The sequence below is a fragment of the Danio rerio genome, chromosome 2, assembly GCF_049306965.1.
Source record: "Danio rerio strain Tuebingen ecotype United States chromosome 2, GRCz12tu, whole genome shotgun sequence".
Lineage (NCBI taxonomy): Eukaryota > Metazoa > Chordata > Actinopteri > Cypriniformes > Danionidae > Danio > Danio rerio.
In genome coordinates this window covers 17,976,895-17,995,392 of record NC_133177.1, presented here as the reverse complement: position 1 = coordinate 17,995,392, position 18,498 = coordinate 17,976,895, and the positions used below count along the sequence as shown (strand labels likewise).

Sequence of the window (18,498 nt, the reverse complement as noted above, 5' to 3'; positions counted from 1 at the left end):
GTAATGCAATCTCCACTCTGAAATAAAAGTACAAAATGGGTGTGTTCTCTTCCCAAGGGGTTCAAAGAGAACATTTGTTAATATGGACTTTTTAGATACAAACTCATAATTTTTTAAGGTACCGACCCAGTTTTTTTTATAGTTTGTAATAGACAGGGCCAATATTCTTGTTTTTTAGCAAACTTCGCAAAAGTTGCAGACAGCTTTAAAAACATTAAAACACTTTTCAAAATACTGCAAAATTGTTTTAGACAACCATTTATTAAGAAACTTGAATAGGCTAACAAAAAAAATCTATTGTAAAAGTAAAAAAAATAAGTTGCTAAATACTCTTGACACATGAATGTATAGAGCATGCAGTCCACAACAAATGTGAAATGTTATTTCTTATCATGTTTACAAACAGTTTACTATGGGTTTTATATCATTTTGCTAATGTGAATAATTGAATATTAATCAGATGATATCCTTACAGTGCTATCAGCTAATCATTGCATTGTTGATCAGGATTTCGAGGATCGATAAATCTGTCCTTCACTCAAAAAAATATATTTATTTGTTTTTGCTCGTTTAAACTACTTATTTAAAATGAGCTGAAACAACACAATTCTTGAGATTTCATTGGGAAAACATAATTTTTTTATGTTTATTCCACATAAATTTGTTAAACGTATTAAGTTAACTTGATCAATTTGTATTGGGACAACATGAATGAATCGTGTGGAACCCTGCATTTTTCCACACGATCTCAGATCAGTTCATGTATAAACTTGTGAACTTGCTTGTAAAACCAAATTAGTCAGAAATCAGTTATCAAGATTAAAACATCCAGGATCTGCAAAATCATCTTGGATAGTTTAATCGAGGAGCAAAGAACGGACCCCAGGTAATGTCAAGTTGTTAGACAGGGCAGGATATAATTGTTTATGTCAAGATTTCATAACAAAGACATCTCAAAACAATGTCATCTTTGCATTTAAAATGGCATAACTCGGCTAATAACGGTTATTGAAAATGTGTCACGTCATTATTATAAAGATGTCATGACATTATAAACGCCCCCTTCAAGCAAAGTATTACCCACTGACATTTTAGCTGATGTGCGCTACTGTTATATGTTCATTATTAATTAATAATACTCTAAAACTGGAAATACTAATAAATACCACTAACTTTTGCAATTAGCACCAACAAGTTGAAAACATGTAAAAAATGACATCAGATATATTTTGCATGCTTCTTTTTTTTATTCAAATAAGCATTGTTTAAAGTTTGGAGTCTGCATGAATGGCTATGAATGGGTCTTCCTCCTGGTTGCTGATTCTGAAGGAAGCTTTTCCATCTCCTCCAACATTCACCTCTTTTCCAGTACATCTTCCATTTTCCTTCTGACCAGAGATCACATCACAGTAGGTTCCTCCAGGCAGGCCAGTGCTCAGGCTCACGTTCAGCTCCCTAGAGCACAAAGTCAACATTATCAATGATGTGCTGCTGCAAACAGTAACTGCAGCTATAAAACACTCACATGTGACCCTGACACACAAAACCATCACCAAGTGCATTGTTTTAAATGTATTTATTTCTTTAATTGAGATTTATATAATCTATAAGCTGAAAAAAATATGTCATTTATTGACAGATGTTTTATTGAAATACAATATTTGGCTGAGATACAACCATTTGAAAATCAGGAATCAAAGGTTTTCAAGAAAATCACGTTTAAATATGTTCAAATTAAGTTTTAAGCTATTATATTATTTATCAAAAAAAATGTTTTGATATTTTTACAGTAGAAAATGTACATTCAAATATATATTTATAAAGCATGATTGCAATGACTTTTGCCATAAAAGACAAATGAATAATTTTGAAACACACAATGATTACAATGCCTATTCCCACAAATATACCCGGTTTTGTGGTCACATATTGTATTTTTCTTTAAACCATTTTTTTTTCTCTTACCAGTCATCATTGTTGATGATAATGAACCCTCGACTGCCACGGCTGAAGGCAATCTGGTTGCTTCCATTGTCCCACCAATTGGAAAATGGCTGACCATTTACAACGTTACGGAAGATCACCATGTTTCTGGAAGAAAATGTATGATTTTATTGCACCTTCATATTATTTCATAATTAAAAAATGTTAAATCTGAAGTACAACATTTTAGTTTTTAAAACCATTCAGTATAGTCCATATATATAAGCAATATCACACTCGTAGCCATATGATATGGCTGTATATCGGCACTGCTGGGAGGCAATATACAGCCAAATCCAATGCAATCTCACGGTAATTCGTAACTTTTTGATTTAGGGAGCTTTTACACCTGTGAATCGATTCAGTTGTTCCGAAACAGAGATTACAAATGTTACATTGTTGCTCTTTGCTCTTGGTGCGGTTCGCTTTCACACTGCAAAGTTTCTAATTGGACCAAAAGAGCTAAAACAAGTCACATGCGAGTAAACTCTCCACACATTGGTTAGAGTGTCAGGGTCCTGCTCAGAGTCAGAGTCCTGCTCAGCTGTCAAGAGAGGTGGTGGTTTGGTGGTGTTTGAGGACCCTATAAATTGTATTTCAACCCTATTTTAAAACTGGGAGGGAGACGAGAGATTACCGAAGATTATCATTCGTTTGCGGGCATCCGGAGACTCGCGAAACTTCCCGCCCTACTCATAATTCTCTCTTCATATAGCCGTATGCCTATTACATATCCATAAAACACAGTGATATAACCGCACTCGGATCAGATCGCTTTCTCACTGCAATCAATCTACTCTAGAGTTCATTTCAATCGAGATGAGACCACCTCATTCAAGCGATCTTGAAGCGATTTATTTGTCGTGGATCCAAAAGTGATTGGTGGTTTCACATATGCCAAACAAACCGCGCTAACTGGGCAAACGAGACAGGTTCCGAAACAAAAGTGTAGGTGTGAAAGCACCCTTAGTGGCTAATTCGTACAATTTAGTACAATTTGTTCATCACTTACATTTCTCGTGAGATCAGGCTGGCCATATCGCACTGCAACGAGTGTGATATTGCATTTATACAGTTCAACGGCATAATTGTTTATATAAAAAAGGAAATCAAACATGGAGAATCTCAAAAACTCTTTTTGTACAGGAAACTACTTTCTTCCACCATTAACATTTGCAGCAGGTCAGAACAACAAAAAATGTTGCTCATTATTATGCGGTTTCTGTTGCCATTTTTGGCGGAACGTCAACCATCAATTCCTTTGCTCTGCTAAATATGATAAGCTGATGGCCGTCTGTTCATTGAATCTCTGAAATTATGCAAACATATTTCAAATGTACTATCCTTATAAATAAACTGCATAGTTGCACCATGTGGACGGAGTAATACACAAGGGTGAAGAGGCTGTACGAGTGCTGCTATTGCAGAATATTTCAATTCATTATATGTCAGATAATGATAACTCTTAATCTTCAGCAGAGAAGTGAATTGCACTGACTGGGTCTCTCATGTGTCATGTTATTGGCCGTTTGCTGCATGTGTCACTTTTCAGCTGCGTGTGGCCCACAGTTAACAGTTAAACCCTGTGTTACATTGAAAGTTTATATTAAGCTTGGTGAAAGCCCTTAACCTGATTTAAACAAGGCTGGGTTTGATTGGTTTAGTCAACATATCATTTATTCATTCATTTTCTTGTCAGCTCAGTCCCTTTATTAATCTGGGGTCGCCACAGCAGAATTACCCGCCAACTAATCCAGCACATTTTTACAGGCGGATGCCCTTCCAGCCACAACCCATTTCTGGGAAATTGTAAACAATTTAATTGGGCTGAATTTAAACAAACAAATTAGGTTGAACATTAATACATTTAATTAGTTTGTTTAAATTCCACACATATAAACTGTTTGTAACATTTTTGCAGACATCATATTTTTCAGTGTAGTTGAAACTTCCTGAATACAATGTAATGAAAAAAAAAATCACGTTGACCCCAAACTTTAAATGTTATTATATGTTAGCAAGTGCAATACACATTTGCTATGAATCTTAGGTAAGCAACTCACTTGATCTGACGCCATCTGTGCTCACAAACCCAGTTATCTCCACAGGTGGAATCAGGGTTGATGGGAACGGGTTTGGTGGATCCATCACCATTGCTGGGAGGTCCGATCCAGTCATTTTGGTCCTGAGTAATGAAAATTAAAAGCAAAAAAAAAAAATGTAAAAATCATTAAGTCTTGCAAAACAGGTTAGCATTTGTCCCACTTTAAGTGTGATCATCCACCTGTCCATTAACGATGTTGCGATCCCACCGGTAGCTGGACATCACTCTCGTAAATCCATATGGATGAGCCAACATAAAGCCTACTGCCATTTTGTAAAGTCTTGAAAGTGAAAAATAAACATGCGTCAAAATTTAGTTTAGGTTTTATTCACCATGCATTTGCAGATTTGTAAGTTGTAAGAACCTGGCATCCCAGAATGTCACAATAGATGCTCCTCCAGCACCATGTCCTCTCTGGTTATCATGGTTGTCAACAAACACCAGGGCTTTATCAGAAGGCATAAAGCCCCAGCCTTCACCCCAATTCCTGGAAAAAAAGAGCAGTGCATCTGTCAGCTTTGTGTTGCATAAAACTATTTACATATTTATAATATCATGCTCAGTATTCATTTCTTATTATGTTTTAGGCTATTGTTTAGTGTATGAAGCTAACATGGAGTAATTATTCTATGTTATGTTGCTGTGAAAAGTTTCAAATAAGGCATCTGTATAACCGTTGACCGTCTCTGGTCAACAGCTCTGGAGACTAGTGCCTGAAAATTAATTAGTGGATTGAATGCGAATGTGAACAACTTGATTATTCACTCATAAAATAGTCACTTGTTTAGGTTTTAAGTAATTAGTAATTAATTAGTAATTATACCTCAATAGCACTAGAAGTGTTCTGCAATACATTATGAACACATTAAGTACATTGCTTTATATTTTAATGTAAGTACATATTAGTTAAGGACACTTAATATCAAGTGGGACCACATTTTTAAAATTAAATTATTTATTCACTTGTTTCGTTACTAAATGAATCAATGTTGAATTGACTGAGTGAATGATTCAATTGCTCATATAAAGTCACTCATTTCATTTTTTTAAACAAATCAGTGTTTATTATTAATCAGCTGAGTGAATGATTCCTTTGCTTGTAAGGATGCTTAGTCTCCCCATAATATTAAACCCTGAGAACTATTATGGAACTCCATATGAGACAAGACCATGAGAATGGCCAGGCACTAAAACAATAAACTTTCTAATCTGAGAAGAAGATCAGGAAACCAGTTGTTCAGGTTGTCTTGATCATAGATCCTGAGCCCCCCTCTTTGCCCTGGACTTTACCTTCTCCACCAGCGCAATTCCACACAGAATGTCTATGCTTTTAATATGGTGTATATTGTGGCATTTCATTAACTGAAAATAAGGATTTATTTGACATTCAATCTAAATCAGGCCAAATCACAACCTATGAGGTGATCAGCTTGAATCGGAAGAATCTAAATTTAAATTATTATAAGTTTGAGTCAGATTAAAGTTGAAAACAAATTTAAATAAATTTTAACAAATAAAAGTATTTCTTTTCACATTTGCTGAAAAGGCTTACATGCATTTAACCTTCACCCATACTGTTAGTTCTCTCAAAGGACTAAGAGATGGATCCTTACATGTTCAATCACAAAAACAATCACTTTTCTAATAAATCTAAACTAAATGAGTAATAACTCTACTTATTTATAAAAATAAAAAAAGTCAACATTTTTTAAAACCTAACTGTGATTGAAAAACAGAAATGCTAATGTTCAACTTAAATGTAAAAACTCAGCTCGACTTACTTGAGATAAGACAGTTTTTCTCCATTCCATTTGCGGATGATATTGCCCAGCTTGGCACCATACTTGAACTCAGTCACCCTTCCAATTCCAGTGTATTCGCTTGATGTGATGGGCTCCCCACCAAGATCAATAACCTAATAACATGCCCAATAGCTTACAAGTCACTACCATATTTGCCACCTCTATAAGGATTTTTTTTTTTTCAGGTAGTGAATGGCGTAAATACCTCTTGGAAGATGAAAGGTTTGGCGCCAGAGGGGAACCACCGAGTGTTGAGATTGTGGAGCCTGCCATAAACAGCAGACAGATCACCGGGCCACATGTGCTTGCAGGCGTCCACTCTGAATCCAGCAACACCCATGTCAATCAGCTTGTTCATGTAGTCGGCCACCTTACTGCGCACATAGTCCTTCTCCAAAGCCAAGTCCAAAAGACCAACCAGACGACAGTTCCTCACCTGCCAGAATCACAGAATTAGTTTGTTCTTTCATGACAAGAGTCCACACTATAAACTGTCAGAAATAAAGGCACAAAAGCTAACTGAGACAATACCTTTTCAAATAGTAAGCTCTTTTAAATACACTTTAGGTACCAAAATATACCTTTAGAGTACCAATTTGGACCCTTTAGAGACAAATCTGTTGTACCTTTATTTCTGAGAGTGCATGATAAACCATAGTTTGAAATGTGTGTGGTATTATCCTATACTTGATTGATATCCTGGTAGTTCTCAATGTTTCCACTGCCAGTGTTGCATTTGCCATCATTGAAGTCCAGGTTTGAGTATGGAACAGTGGGGAAATCCTTGTTGTTGGCATTGAAATATGAACCACAGCTTGAGTGGGTACCTGATCCACCACCAGATCCACACATGTGGTTGATGACTGCATCAACATAAATGTTCACCTACAACAACAGACCAGTCTGAATTCAACAAATACGTATAGTGATAAGCTTTTTCTACTCTATTTGTTGCTGAATTTACCCCAACATTGTTGCATCTGGTGATCATATCTTTCAGCTCATTTTCATTTCCGGATCTGGAGCACAGATTGTATCCAATTGGCTGATATCTCTGCCACCATGGGTGCCAGGGGTTGGTGACGACAATGCTCTCACTTGGAGGGGAGATCTGAAATAAGAAGATTGATATTGTGTTGGTTTTCTTATGCTCATCAAGAAAGCTTTTGGTTGCACTTTATTTTACAGTACTGTATTTCGCATGTACAGTGCTTAAAGAATAAATGCTAGATATTCACAATATTGGATTTTTGCAGATATCTATTATACTAGCTTGATCTCACATGGAAATGCACTCATTTAAATAACCTGGGTTAAAAATACCCCAACATATAACCCAACTATAGATTATTATAGCACCTTCCCAAATATGAGTTATTTTAACACAGTGCATTGGGTTTTAAAATGTAACCCAATGCATTAGGCTATTTTGATTAGATGTATTTTTTTTCCATTCTGGTATTACTATTGCTACTATTACTAGTACTACTATTAATTGTATTATTATGGTTGTGTAAAAAAATAAAATACTGTTTTCAAAAATATTAAAAATGCTTTATATCCAGTACATTTAAGTTCCAGACACTTAAGTGTTTTAATCTATTTGATATTGATATTTATGTATCAATATCATATCATCAGTGTGTAACAATTAAGAGTGCTGGTGAAACGGATATAAAACTCACAACATGGAAAGGTAATTTAATGAAAAAAACAACAAAATTATTGCATTAGACCTTTTAACTTTATAATGCGAAAAACAACATTATGTACACATAATAATACAGCTCTTCTTTGTCACTTAAATCAGTTGACTGTTGAAATTCCAAAATTTTAAACCAACTGGTTGAGTTATTAAAGAAATAACCCAATAAAGGTTAAAATAACCCAACAATCACCAAATATTTAACCCAACTGGTTGAGTTATTATTAAACAATCCAATAAAGGTTAAAAACAACCCAACAAAGCACCTAATATTTTTAACTCAACTATTGGGTTAAATAAATAACTCAACGTTTTTTAGAGTGTAACTATTTTATATTTTGTCAGTTTAGTGATTCAGTCGTATAAAAAGATACGATTTTTAAAAAGAGGCATGACAGCAAACCCCATCCTAAACCCAACCATCATTGAGAAATAAGCAAATCATACTAAATTGTACAAATTAGTCATGAATTAGCCACTAAATTAAAAAGTTACGAATTGCTGTGAGATAGCATTGATTATATCTGACCCGTTTAACAGCTGAAAAAAACTATGAATTATTTTTATTTTAAAGTTTGATTACTTTTTCAAAAATTTCCCCAACGTTAGAAAATCAACCATTTTACATTTTCTAATTTTTATGAAGGCTGTACACATTTGGTGCAAAACCTTTGTCTTTTTGACTCAACTAAAATCACATTTACATCACATAATCTACAGCAGATGTCACCAACCCAGTTCCTGGAGAGCTACCTTCCAGCAGAATTCAGTCCCAACCCTGATCAAACACACCTGAACCAATTAATAGTACCTAAAGCAGCACTTGATAATTACAAACAGGTGTGTTTGGTCAGGGTTGCAACTGAAATGTGCAAGAAGGTAGCTCTCCAGGAACAGGGTTGGTGACCCCTGATCTACAGGCACACCAACACAATCTCACGGCAATTCGTAAATTTTTCATTTAGTGGCTAATTCGTATGAATTCGTGCGATCTAATTCGTACAATTTAGTACGATTTGCTTATCCCCCAATGACGGTTGGGGTTAGAGGTGGGGTCAGGTGCCACGCCTCCTTTTTAAAATCGTACCATTTCAAACGACTGAACTCGTACGAATTCGTACGAATTAGCCACTAAACTGGCAAAACGTAAAATACTTACGTTTTCTCATGAGATCAGGCTGGGCACACACATGCACACTTCAACACAAATGCACCCAAACACATACACACATGACAGTACATGAAAAATAATGTACTAATATGTCAATCAAACATTTATTTATAATGAACTGATGATAAACTAAGCAACAAACAATTATAAGCGGGCCAGATGGAATCTGCGGATGTTTTTCGCTATTTCTGCGAATTATTTTAGTAAAAATCTGCGAATTTCTGCTGAATTATTTTGGGAGTATCCAGCGGAGTATCATAACCAAATCCCTAATATATGAAATAAAAAGTAATAAATTACTGAATAAACACTGAATAAATTCAGATTTACACATTTACTCAAGTAAATAAACAGAACTAATGATGGGCTAAAAATCTGCTATAAATCTGCGGAATTCTGTGGAAAATCATTTAAAAAATGATAAGGCATGCAATAATCAAGAACTAACTTTTCGGCCCATAAACTGCCATTCATACGCAATCGAATGTGACAGACCAGCAATGGTGTAAAGTAGGGCTGCACGATATTGGAAAAAATTGACATTGCGATATTTTTTTCCCCTGCGATATATATTGCGATATTATATATATATATATATATATATATATATATATATATATATATATATATATAWTTTTTTTTTTTTTTTTTTTTTTTTACTTAAAACTAGGGCTGTGACGGTCACCATGACAACCGCGTCACCGCGGTGGTCATTGCCACCTCGGTTGTCCATTGCCACCGGCCGTAGTACCTGAAGTCACGCACTTTAAAACACAAATTACTGTTATGTTGCCAAGTATTACATATCTGTTAGAATATAACATTAGGCGCGATTCAGCAAGTTCAAGTTCAACCATGAATCTTGTTAGAAAACGAACTCTTACATCTGGGAACATTTTGGATTCGTGCCGACCAAGAAAGGTGAACGAATCAATTTGGATTAAGCTTTTTGTATGGGGGTTTTAAGTAAAGTGTGTTTTAATATTCACTGCTGAGTGCTGAGAGTCCAAACACTGAGGAGCAAATCCATCGATACGCAGATCCACGGGTCCCGAACCATGCAAGCTAGTGGCGATTGACGGCGAGGGAAAAAAGCCATATAGGCTTAATCAACTCCTGTCTTCTAAACGCAGAAGCCCTGCTCAGTCAGGCATGGCAGAGGCATTTGCAAAAATGGCCAGATACAAAAGAGAAAGTGATAAACGGAAGACATTGACGAGAAATTGAGCATATAGGCTATTTGGTAACTACTTAAGAACGCGCCGCTCCGCAGAGTAGAGAAACCTGCGTTGCGAGAAATGCGGGCGGCGGAACAGAAGGAGAAGCCCTCTCTCGCATGATTGTGAAAAAGTAGCCTGTCTGCACACCGTCTGACAGTGTATTGCTGGAAACATTATAACCCCATTCTTCACTTAAACCGGACAAAGTCAACATGTTAGTTTTTCTGGCAAATAATTTAAAATATGACTACAAAAGGTGGAGAGAAACTACGCAGTTTTTTTAAACATCTGACTTATATTGTTATTAGGTTAATATTTTCTTTTTACTTATAATTATTAATATTTATATTATTATTACACTGATTAGTGAAGTGCCATTTAGACTATTTGTTAAGTTCTTAAAAATGTAACGTTTAATTGTTATTATTATACAGTTTCAAGCAGTTAAAGTAATTTAATATTTAACTACAATATTTATAAACAGTTTTGTGTTGTTTTATTAACGAAAGTTCAAAAATAAACATGTACGTTTATACGGATGTTTTATTTATTAATATTAAATTCGGTTATTCCTTAATTTTTACATAAAAGGTAAATTAACTTAAGTAGGCTACATTATTTGTTGATGTACGAGATCGAGGAACATGTTTGCCAGTAAATAATGTTCGCACCACTTAAAAAACAAAACAAATGAATAACTTGCGAAAAGGATGCAATAAAAAATGCAAGCGCTTAATCATTCTTCACAATCGGATTCGTACGTGCAATAAGCCGAGGCTATATTGCGCCGACAAGAACAAGCCCTAAAACTAAGTCTAGAGAGAGAATTAATACTAGTTAATATTAATGATTATAAACACGAACTGCGTTGTATGATAAATGCATCACAATGATGTCGTGATCTTTGCTGAAGAACTGATATGTTATCTGCTTTTTTCCCCTTCTTCTGGATACAAACAATAAAGTATCAGCGCCAGACCAGTGGTTTAAATTATATTTTACTCTCCTGATTTCTTTTCTTTTCATTAAAAATAATTAAATGTTTAAAGTTTTGTATTGCATAGCCTATATATTTTTAAAGATTATCATTCAGCCTACCTGCAGCGCATGAGGTTGTGTGCTGGGCAAATCCCCTTTACCCATGCTACCCATTTCATTTATGACACTGTAAACTTGACTTGGCAGGCTGATCATCTTTAAACTCAAAAGGTGTTTTTAACTTGAGACTGCATGCTTCTGCATAATGTGATATTTCTCATTACAACTGTTAGCGGTGTCAAAATGAAAGCAAACATTAAAAAGGGTTTTGTTTTATCAATTGTATAGTTTAGTTTTAATAATAGCTAATGTATATAATAAATTATAATATCGATTATTGTGTAGACTACAGTGTTCAACAAAACAATTTTATTAGGTTACTCTAATAGACCAAATCCCTAACTGAAAAACGAATGTGAAAATGACAGGCAGTTGCGTCTTTGCTAAAATTAATTTAACGACAAATTTCTTTTGCTTTTTTCCCCTTTAGAGATCAAAAGAGCTGTATTTAAATAATTATTTCACTAAAACATGAATTGAATGCCCAGTTCTTTTCCGTGTGAGTTTAGTGCGCCTCTGCCGCGTCTGCGTTTTTAAGGTTACAGGTGCACCCTGACCTGACGCGGGGACCAGATCTCTGTATTGCTTTAATTTCTCAATTTTCATAACTGCATTGAATTTTCATGTAGTAAAATATCAAAATTTATGTTCTGAAAGTAGTAGGAATGACGGGAGTGTTAGTAAATAACAGAAAGAACTTTCACTTTTGAGTGAACTTCTGTCACGTGTTATTTTAGTATGATAAAATAAACAAAAATAGTAATGCAGAAAAGTATTTTTCGTTCTGCCAAGCCTTCTCTGTTGCTGTATAGAGAAGCAGCCTGCTCAGTCTCCTTACCCCGGCCCCACCCCGCCCACCGACTCCTGAACGTCTCACTCACTCACTCACTCAGTCACGCGGGCATGCACTGCGGTCTCATGAGGAAACGCAGCTTTTTGATATAATGTTTTTCTTGTTCCCAAATAGAAATAATTTATCAAGTATTGTTTGAAATAAGTATTTGTAAAAACACGCTATTCCTGCTTTTCCGAATACCGTATTTTGGTTCGGCTCCACCCATAATATATATATAATTATTATTATTATTTTTTTTTTTTGCATCGCACCCTCCTGCGATGTGACTATCGCGGATGCGCACATCGCGATTTCGATGCTGAAACGATATATCGTGCAGCCCTAGTGTAAAGTAACAAATTACAAATACTCAAATTACTGTAATTTTGTAGTTTTTTAGAAATTGTAATTTACTAAGTAGGTTTACGAAAGTGTATTTTTACTTTCCCTTGAGTACTTTTTAGAGCAGTATTGGTACTTTTACTCCACTACTTTTCTGCAGTCACTTTTTTATTTTTTCTTGTCAATGGGGAATTAGAAAAATCAGTCCTGTGATTCCTGTCCAATCAAATCACAGATAATGAACCACCTCAAGACATGGGCAATTTATAATGGTAGCAAACTGTTTGGAAGCATTAAAAGTGTCCTAGAAGATGTCGAAAATCTTTACATGGATTGACCCGGAGACTTTAGATCAGGGGTGTCCAAACTCGGTCCTAGATTGCCAGTGTCCTGCATAGTTTTGCTCCAACTTCCTTCAACACACTTCCTTGAAAGCTTCTAGTATACCTAGAAAGAGCTTGATTAGCTGGTTTAGGTGTGTCTAATTGGGGTTGGAACTAAAATAAGCAGGACACTGGCTTTTCAGGACCAAGTTGGGACACCCTTGGTTTAGATACATGTCACTGATGAGAAGATGACAGATGTTTACTGAAGACCGAAATGGCCCTAAACACCCAGCAGGCACAAGACGTCAACATGTAGCCATGCCTGATGAATAAATGTCATGTCAGTATTTGACATCAATATGTCGTTGGTTTAAGATGTTGGCTCGACGTTGGACTTTGGTCACTTTCTAACGCAACATAAAATCTGCCAAATATCATCGTCATTTGTTGACGTTAATGGACGTCAAAATAACATTGTTCTTAGACACTGGCTAAACATTGAATTTTATGTTTTAAGTTTAACCTTATATTAATGTTTTATGACGTTGTGTGCCTGCTGAGCAATCACTAAATGCACTACAGAATTTTACGGTTACACACATCCACAAATTACACGTAAACGCATCAGCTTTGCATACTCACAACTCACTACTCTTGAGTACTTTTGAAAGGGCTTCTCTTTACTCAAATTTTGAGTAATATTAGAGTGGTATTAGTTAGTAACAGTTACTTTTACTCTACTTGCTCTACAATTGTAGGCAAGTAATGGTACTTCAACTTAAGTATGATTTTTTTCAGAACTCTACCACTGGAGACCAGAAATGCAAGCTTGTGCGACAAGTTTGGCAGTTTGTCGTGTTACAAAGCTCAAGCTTGGTGAACTCTGACCTGCAAAATCCTATCACATGACTGCGTGAGACCAATTGAAGATCAAAACATGGCCTCTCTGTACACTCTTTTTTTAATGTCTAATCATCTTGTTTAATTGTGCTCCTTTTCGTCGTACGGTAGAATTTCGTTTGCTCAAACTCTAGTGTAATCGCAGCATTACATGAATTCTTGTGTAAATAAGGGCTACCCTAATTACATTTTGGTACATGCTTGTTAGTAAATGTAGTAATTAACACTTTAGTTTTAGCTAACTGTAACTTTACTTAGAGGGGCGCATCGTCAAAAGCTCTTTCCTAACCATGAAATCTTGTGTATAAACATAATGATCATTTAAGTCTGTCTAGTGTGCGTTTACCTTAAAAAACAATAGAACATTTTTGGTCTACATCAAAATGAGCAGTTAAGAATGACTTAATGATAATTTGCCCCTTCAAGTAAAGTGATGACATAAATATAGATTAACAGATGATGAGTTTATCTTAGTTACATATAGCTGAAACTAAAGTGTTAATTAATACATTGATTAACAAACATTACTTAACAGATATGTACTAACAGGTAATTATGGTAGCCATTATTGACTTATGACTTGTGACTCATGCTGTAATGATAGTTCTTGATTAGCGAATACATTAATTCATTAGTTCATATTTAGGTATTGTTTAATTTACATATTAGTATCATTATTCATGTAGTTAATGTAAAATGTTATCAATAATATTCTGCTGCTTTTACTTTTATTGTTACTGTCTTGCAAAACCTTTTCACACTATTTTAGCATTTTTAGTCAAAAGCGAATGTTCAAACTAACTATTTACAATGAGCTGACACAACACAATTATTGAGATTTCGTCAGGACAACTTAATTGTTTTGTATTCAATCCACTTAAATTTTCAAAAACTAATAAGTTAACATAATTCTTTCATGTTGTCCAAACACAATTCAAGAGTGTGGAACCCAGCATTTTTAAGTAAAACATAGACATTCACTGGGTTTTTGATGGGGTTGTTTCTTTCTCAAAATAGATTTGATAATTTAATTAAAAAAAAAAAAAACTCTTTATTTTAGAGGTTAAGTAAATGTTGGTTGTTTTTGACTAAAATGCAGGGTTCCACACAATTTATTCATTCTGTCCCAACACAAACTGATTAACTTAATAAACTTAAGTGGATTGAACATAAAAATATTAGGTTGTGCCCCCAAAAAATAAGTTCATACACTATAAACGAAATTCTGGTTGTCTTAAATTGAATCAAATTAACTTTATGGGTCCATTGAACTGATATTATGTTGAACTGATTTATAGAAGCTTGTATAACTTATAAAATTAAGTTAGAACATGATTAACTTAGTTTAATAAGTTACAATAAACTAAAAACAAATGCTTTCATGACTAATTGTTCATATATATTTTTATCGTGTAGGAAAAAAGAGTTTACACGATTCTAAGACCACACAAAAGTTAATTCTAAAACAGATACTCAACTTAACTCAATATTTTGGTATTTTACAGAATTTACAAGTGTTCTTTTTGACTATTAAATCAAATAAGATGCATGATTTTATGACATAATGCCATGTTATCTCTGTATTTTACTTTTTTTTTACTATATTTCTTAATCTATCAGTTGCAGTGCTCAAATTTAAACTTGAATGTAACATTCTAATAATATTGTGCAAAGTAAGTACGTAAGAAAATATTTTAAGAAAAATGTAACTACATGGGTTAAGGTTTGGTTAAGGGCTTGGTTTAGGGGTGAGATATGTTACCTGAACTCCACCAAAGCCGTTAGGTCCGAGGTAACGCTCACATTCTGCCGCGATATCAGCCCAGCGCCATTCAAACAGGTGGACGATGGCGGTCCTTCCGCTTTTGGTGTTGGGGTCAAACTGAGCAAGGCTCAGCCCAACCAACGCTGCCAAGATTAAAAGCTTCATCCTTCCCTGGTTCAGAGAAAAAACTTAACAAAAGCCAGACTCAAGAGCAGTTTATATACAAATTTATATTTTCACTCTGACCAATCAGAGAACTTGGGAAACACACTGGGAAGCAGGTGAAAAACATTGTCAGTTTCTCATGGTACAAGGTAAAAATTCTGACTTCTCTAAATAACCTTATCAACATTTTAAGTTATAAAACACAGTTACACAACAAATAAAAGGTGCCCTTGGAGCATTTTCGACAACAAACTTGATGGCACTGGGTTAATAAGGCTTTTTCACTACATTAAAAAAATATTCATTGGATTTACTCATTTTTTTTTACAGATAACTGGTTGCAAACAATTTATATGGTCTAAATTTAAGCAAACAATTTAGCATTTTAATTTGCATTTTAAACAAATTAACATTTAATTTATCTGTTTAAATTTAACCCATATGAAATTGTCGGCAACCCATTACCTTAAAATATAAGTAAATCCAATGAATCATTTTTTTAGTGTACTTGAATTGTTAGACTAAACTGCTAAACTCATTTATAGTCTCTGGTTATCTGTTAAAATATATTTACACATTGTCTTAGGCATCCTTTTCAAAAATGTAAAAATTGAAATCTAATAGTGATAGCACAGAACTGGTTACATAAGGTAATTACATGGGTCAAGCTTAGGTTCAGGGATAGAGATACTATCTGCTTATCACAACACATGTGCAGTACAAGACAAACAGAAGTATAAAACAAAGCACTACATATCTGGTTTTAGATGAACTGTACAGTATGTTGTTGCATGGTTTACAGTTTTGCATGGACAGTAAGAAAGGAGTAACTGTTCTGTTGACTGAAAGATAACTTGTTGAACCCAGAATGGTTTTTATGTGACATCACTGCAAAAAAAATAAAAAATAAAAAAAATAATAAAATAAATAAATAAAAAAAAGAAGAAAAGTAGGTTTATTTTGAAGAGTGTGTGCATGATATTGAAGTGAGCTATATGCATTTGACAGATGACTGATGAAGATGTCAAAACACTCTGATACACAGGACAGCTTCTCTCTCTCTCTCTCTCTCTCTCTCTCTCTCTCTCTCTCTCTCTCTCTCTCTCTCTCTCTCTTTCTCTCCTCTCAAGCCTCTTTATAAAAACAGGGCCATAAAAAGATAGTGTTCACAATCAAGAATGCAAAGATGTGTGTTGCTTATACTGGATAACATTTTTTTTTTTTCAATGCCGGTGAAGAGCCCGTCACCGGCATTAACATCTACAAACTTGATGTGAATTATTTATGTGTTTGGGGATGCAGCTGTAGGTCAGAAAGCTACATTATGAATAGTAAAAATATTAACTTTAAAAATGATAATAATAATATCAACACTTATACGAGAACAACTTACCTGCTGCTAATAATAATAACTAATACTAATAACTACTGTTAAAAATAATATTTTTGTAATAAATAGTATGCTTTCAGATGGAATATTTGGTATGATAATAATAATAATAATAATAATAATAATAATAATAATAATAAATAATAATAATAATAAATAATATTAATAATAAGATTAACAACAGCAACATCATTATTAACAGTGATGTCATATAAAAACCGTTCTGGGTTTAACAAATAATCTTTCAGTCAACAGAACAGTTACTCCTTTCTTAATGTACATGTAAAACTGTAAATCATGCAACAACATACTTTACAGTTCATCCAAAGCCAGATATGTAGTGCTTTGTTTTATACTTCTGTTTGTCTTGTACTGTAAATGTGTTGTAATAAGCAGATAGTATCTCTACCCCTGAACCTAACCTTGACCCATGTATTTACATTATGTAACCAGTTCTGTGCTATCACTATTAGATGAAAAATAAATGAGTTAAGCACTTTATATAATTATTTTTACAGTATCAATTATATTGTAACTAAACTAAACATATTAACAATATTACATATTATTACATAAAATTTCATGTGGCACAAGTGTAAAATTATTATAATAAATTTAATTTGTTGACAATTCAGTTTATTGAAACATTATTTGAATGTTTTATATTAACCTTACAAAATATTCTTATTTTAATTTTGATAAATTAAATTTTAAAAATTAATTAAATAGTATTTTCCGTAATATATGTTTACACTAGTACTGAATATAGTTTATAAACATTTAAAAATAAAATAAATGAAATTGATAAAATTATATATTAATATTTATAAAATAATAACAATGGTTAACTGCATTATTATTGTAAATGTACCAATGTTTTAAAGTAACACTTTAGTATTCTTATTATAAAATTGCTTATTATATTGTTTACTATTTCATTTATTCTTCTGTAATAGGAAATCAGCATAGGCAACTTTCTCTCATACATAAAGATGAAGCCATAATCAAAAGTTCTGGAGAATATTTACATTTATTGATTTATCATTATGATAAACTATATATTCGGATAGTAAGAAGACATTATCATAAAAATGCCATAAATTCGTTTACATTTTTAGGAAGAATGCTTTGAGTTTACAATGTGGTTATGTAAGGTGTAATTCGCAAAGAAAAAAAACACAAAAGGTCCACCAGTGCCACCATGAGACAGGAGACAGCACTGCAGTCATAAAGACTCCCCAAACTACACTTCCGTTGACTGTTCAACTTTCGGCTTTAAATTAAATTCAGCCTGATGAATGAAATTCTGCAATGCGCAAGTTAATGACTGGATGGCATCTGGATAAAGGACAACGTCTACAAACTCTGTAAACAATCATTAGTTTGACATCACACACAAACAAACAACCGCGCTCATCAGTCAAGCGCTTGTTGTGATGGTATGAACACTGAAATGTCATCAATCTTTACAAAATGATTCCAGAACTGTAACAAGCTCTTTTATGTCGACCCAAAATGCTTGATAATGTATAACGCAAAAATAGTTTAAAGGGAACGTTCACCTCAAATGGAAAACGTACATTTACTAGACTCTTTACTGTACCATAAGAGCTTCTTATGGCTTTCTTTCTTTCTTTCTTTCTTTCTTTCTTTCTTTCTTTCTTTCTTTCTTTCTTTCTTTCTTTCTTTCTT

General features: G+C 33.9%; 1 protein-coding gene across 1 annotated transcript; it reads right to left on the bottom strand.

Moving 5' to 3' along the window:
- Window positions 1–1,227: 1,227 nt before the first annotated feature.
- amy2a (amylase alpha 2A) lies at window positions 1,228–15,445 on the bottom strand. Its single transcript, NM_213011.2, has 10 exons — window positions 15,249–15,445; window positions 6,854–7,000; window positions 6,577–6,774; window positions 6,095–6,325; window positions 5,869–6,002; window positions 4,452–4,574; window positions 4,268–4,367; window positions 4,047–4,168; window positions 1,966–2,091; window positions 1,228–1,455 (listed from the first exon to the last, which is right to left on the bottom strand). Exons 1-10 carry the CDS (start codon window positions 15,414–15,416, stop codon window positions 1,266–1,268), a joined length of 1,539 nt encoding a protein of 512 aa, NP_998176.2. The 5' UTR covers window positions 15,417–15,445; the 3' UTR covers window positions 1,228–1,265.
- Window positions 15,446–18,498: the final 3,053 nt, after the last annotated feature.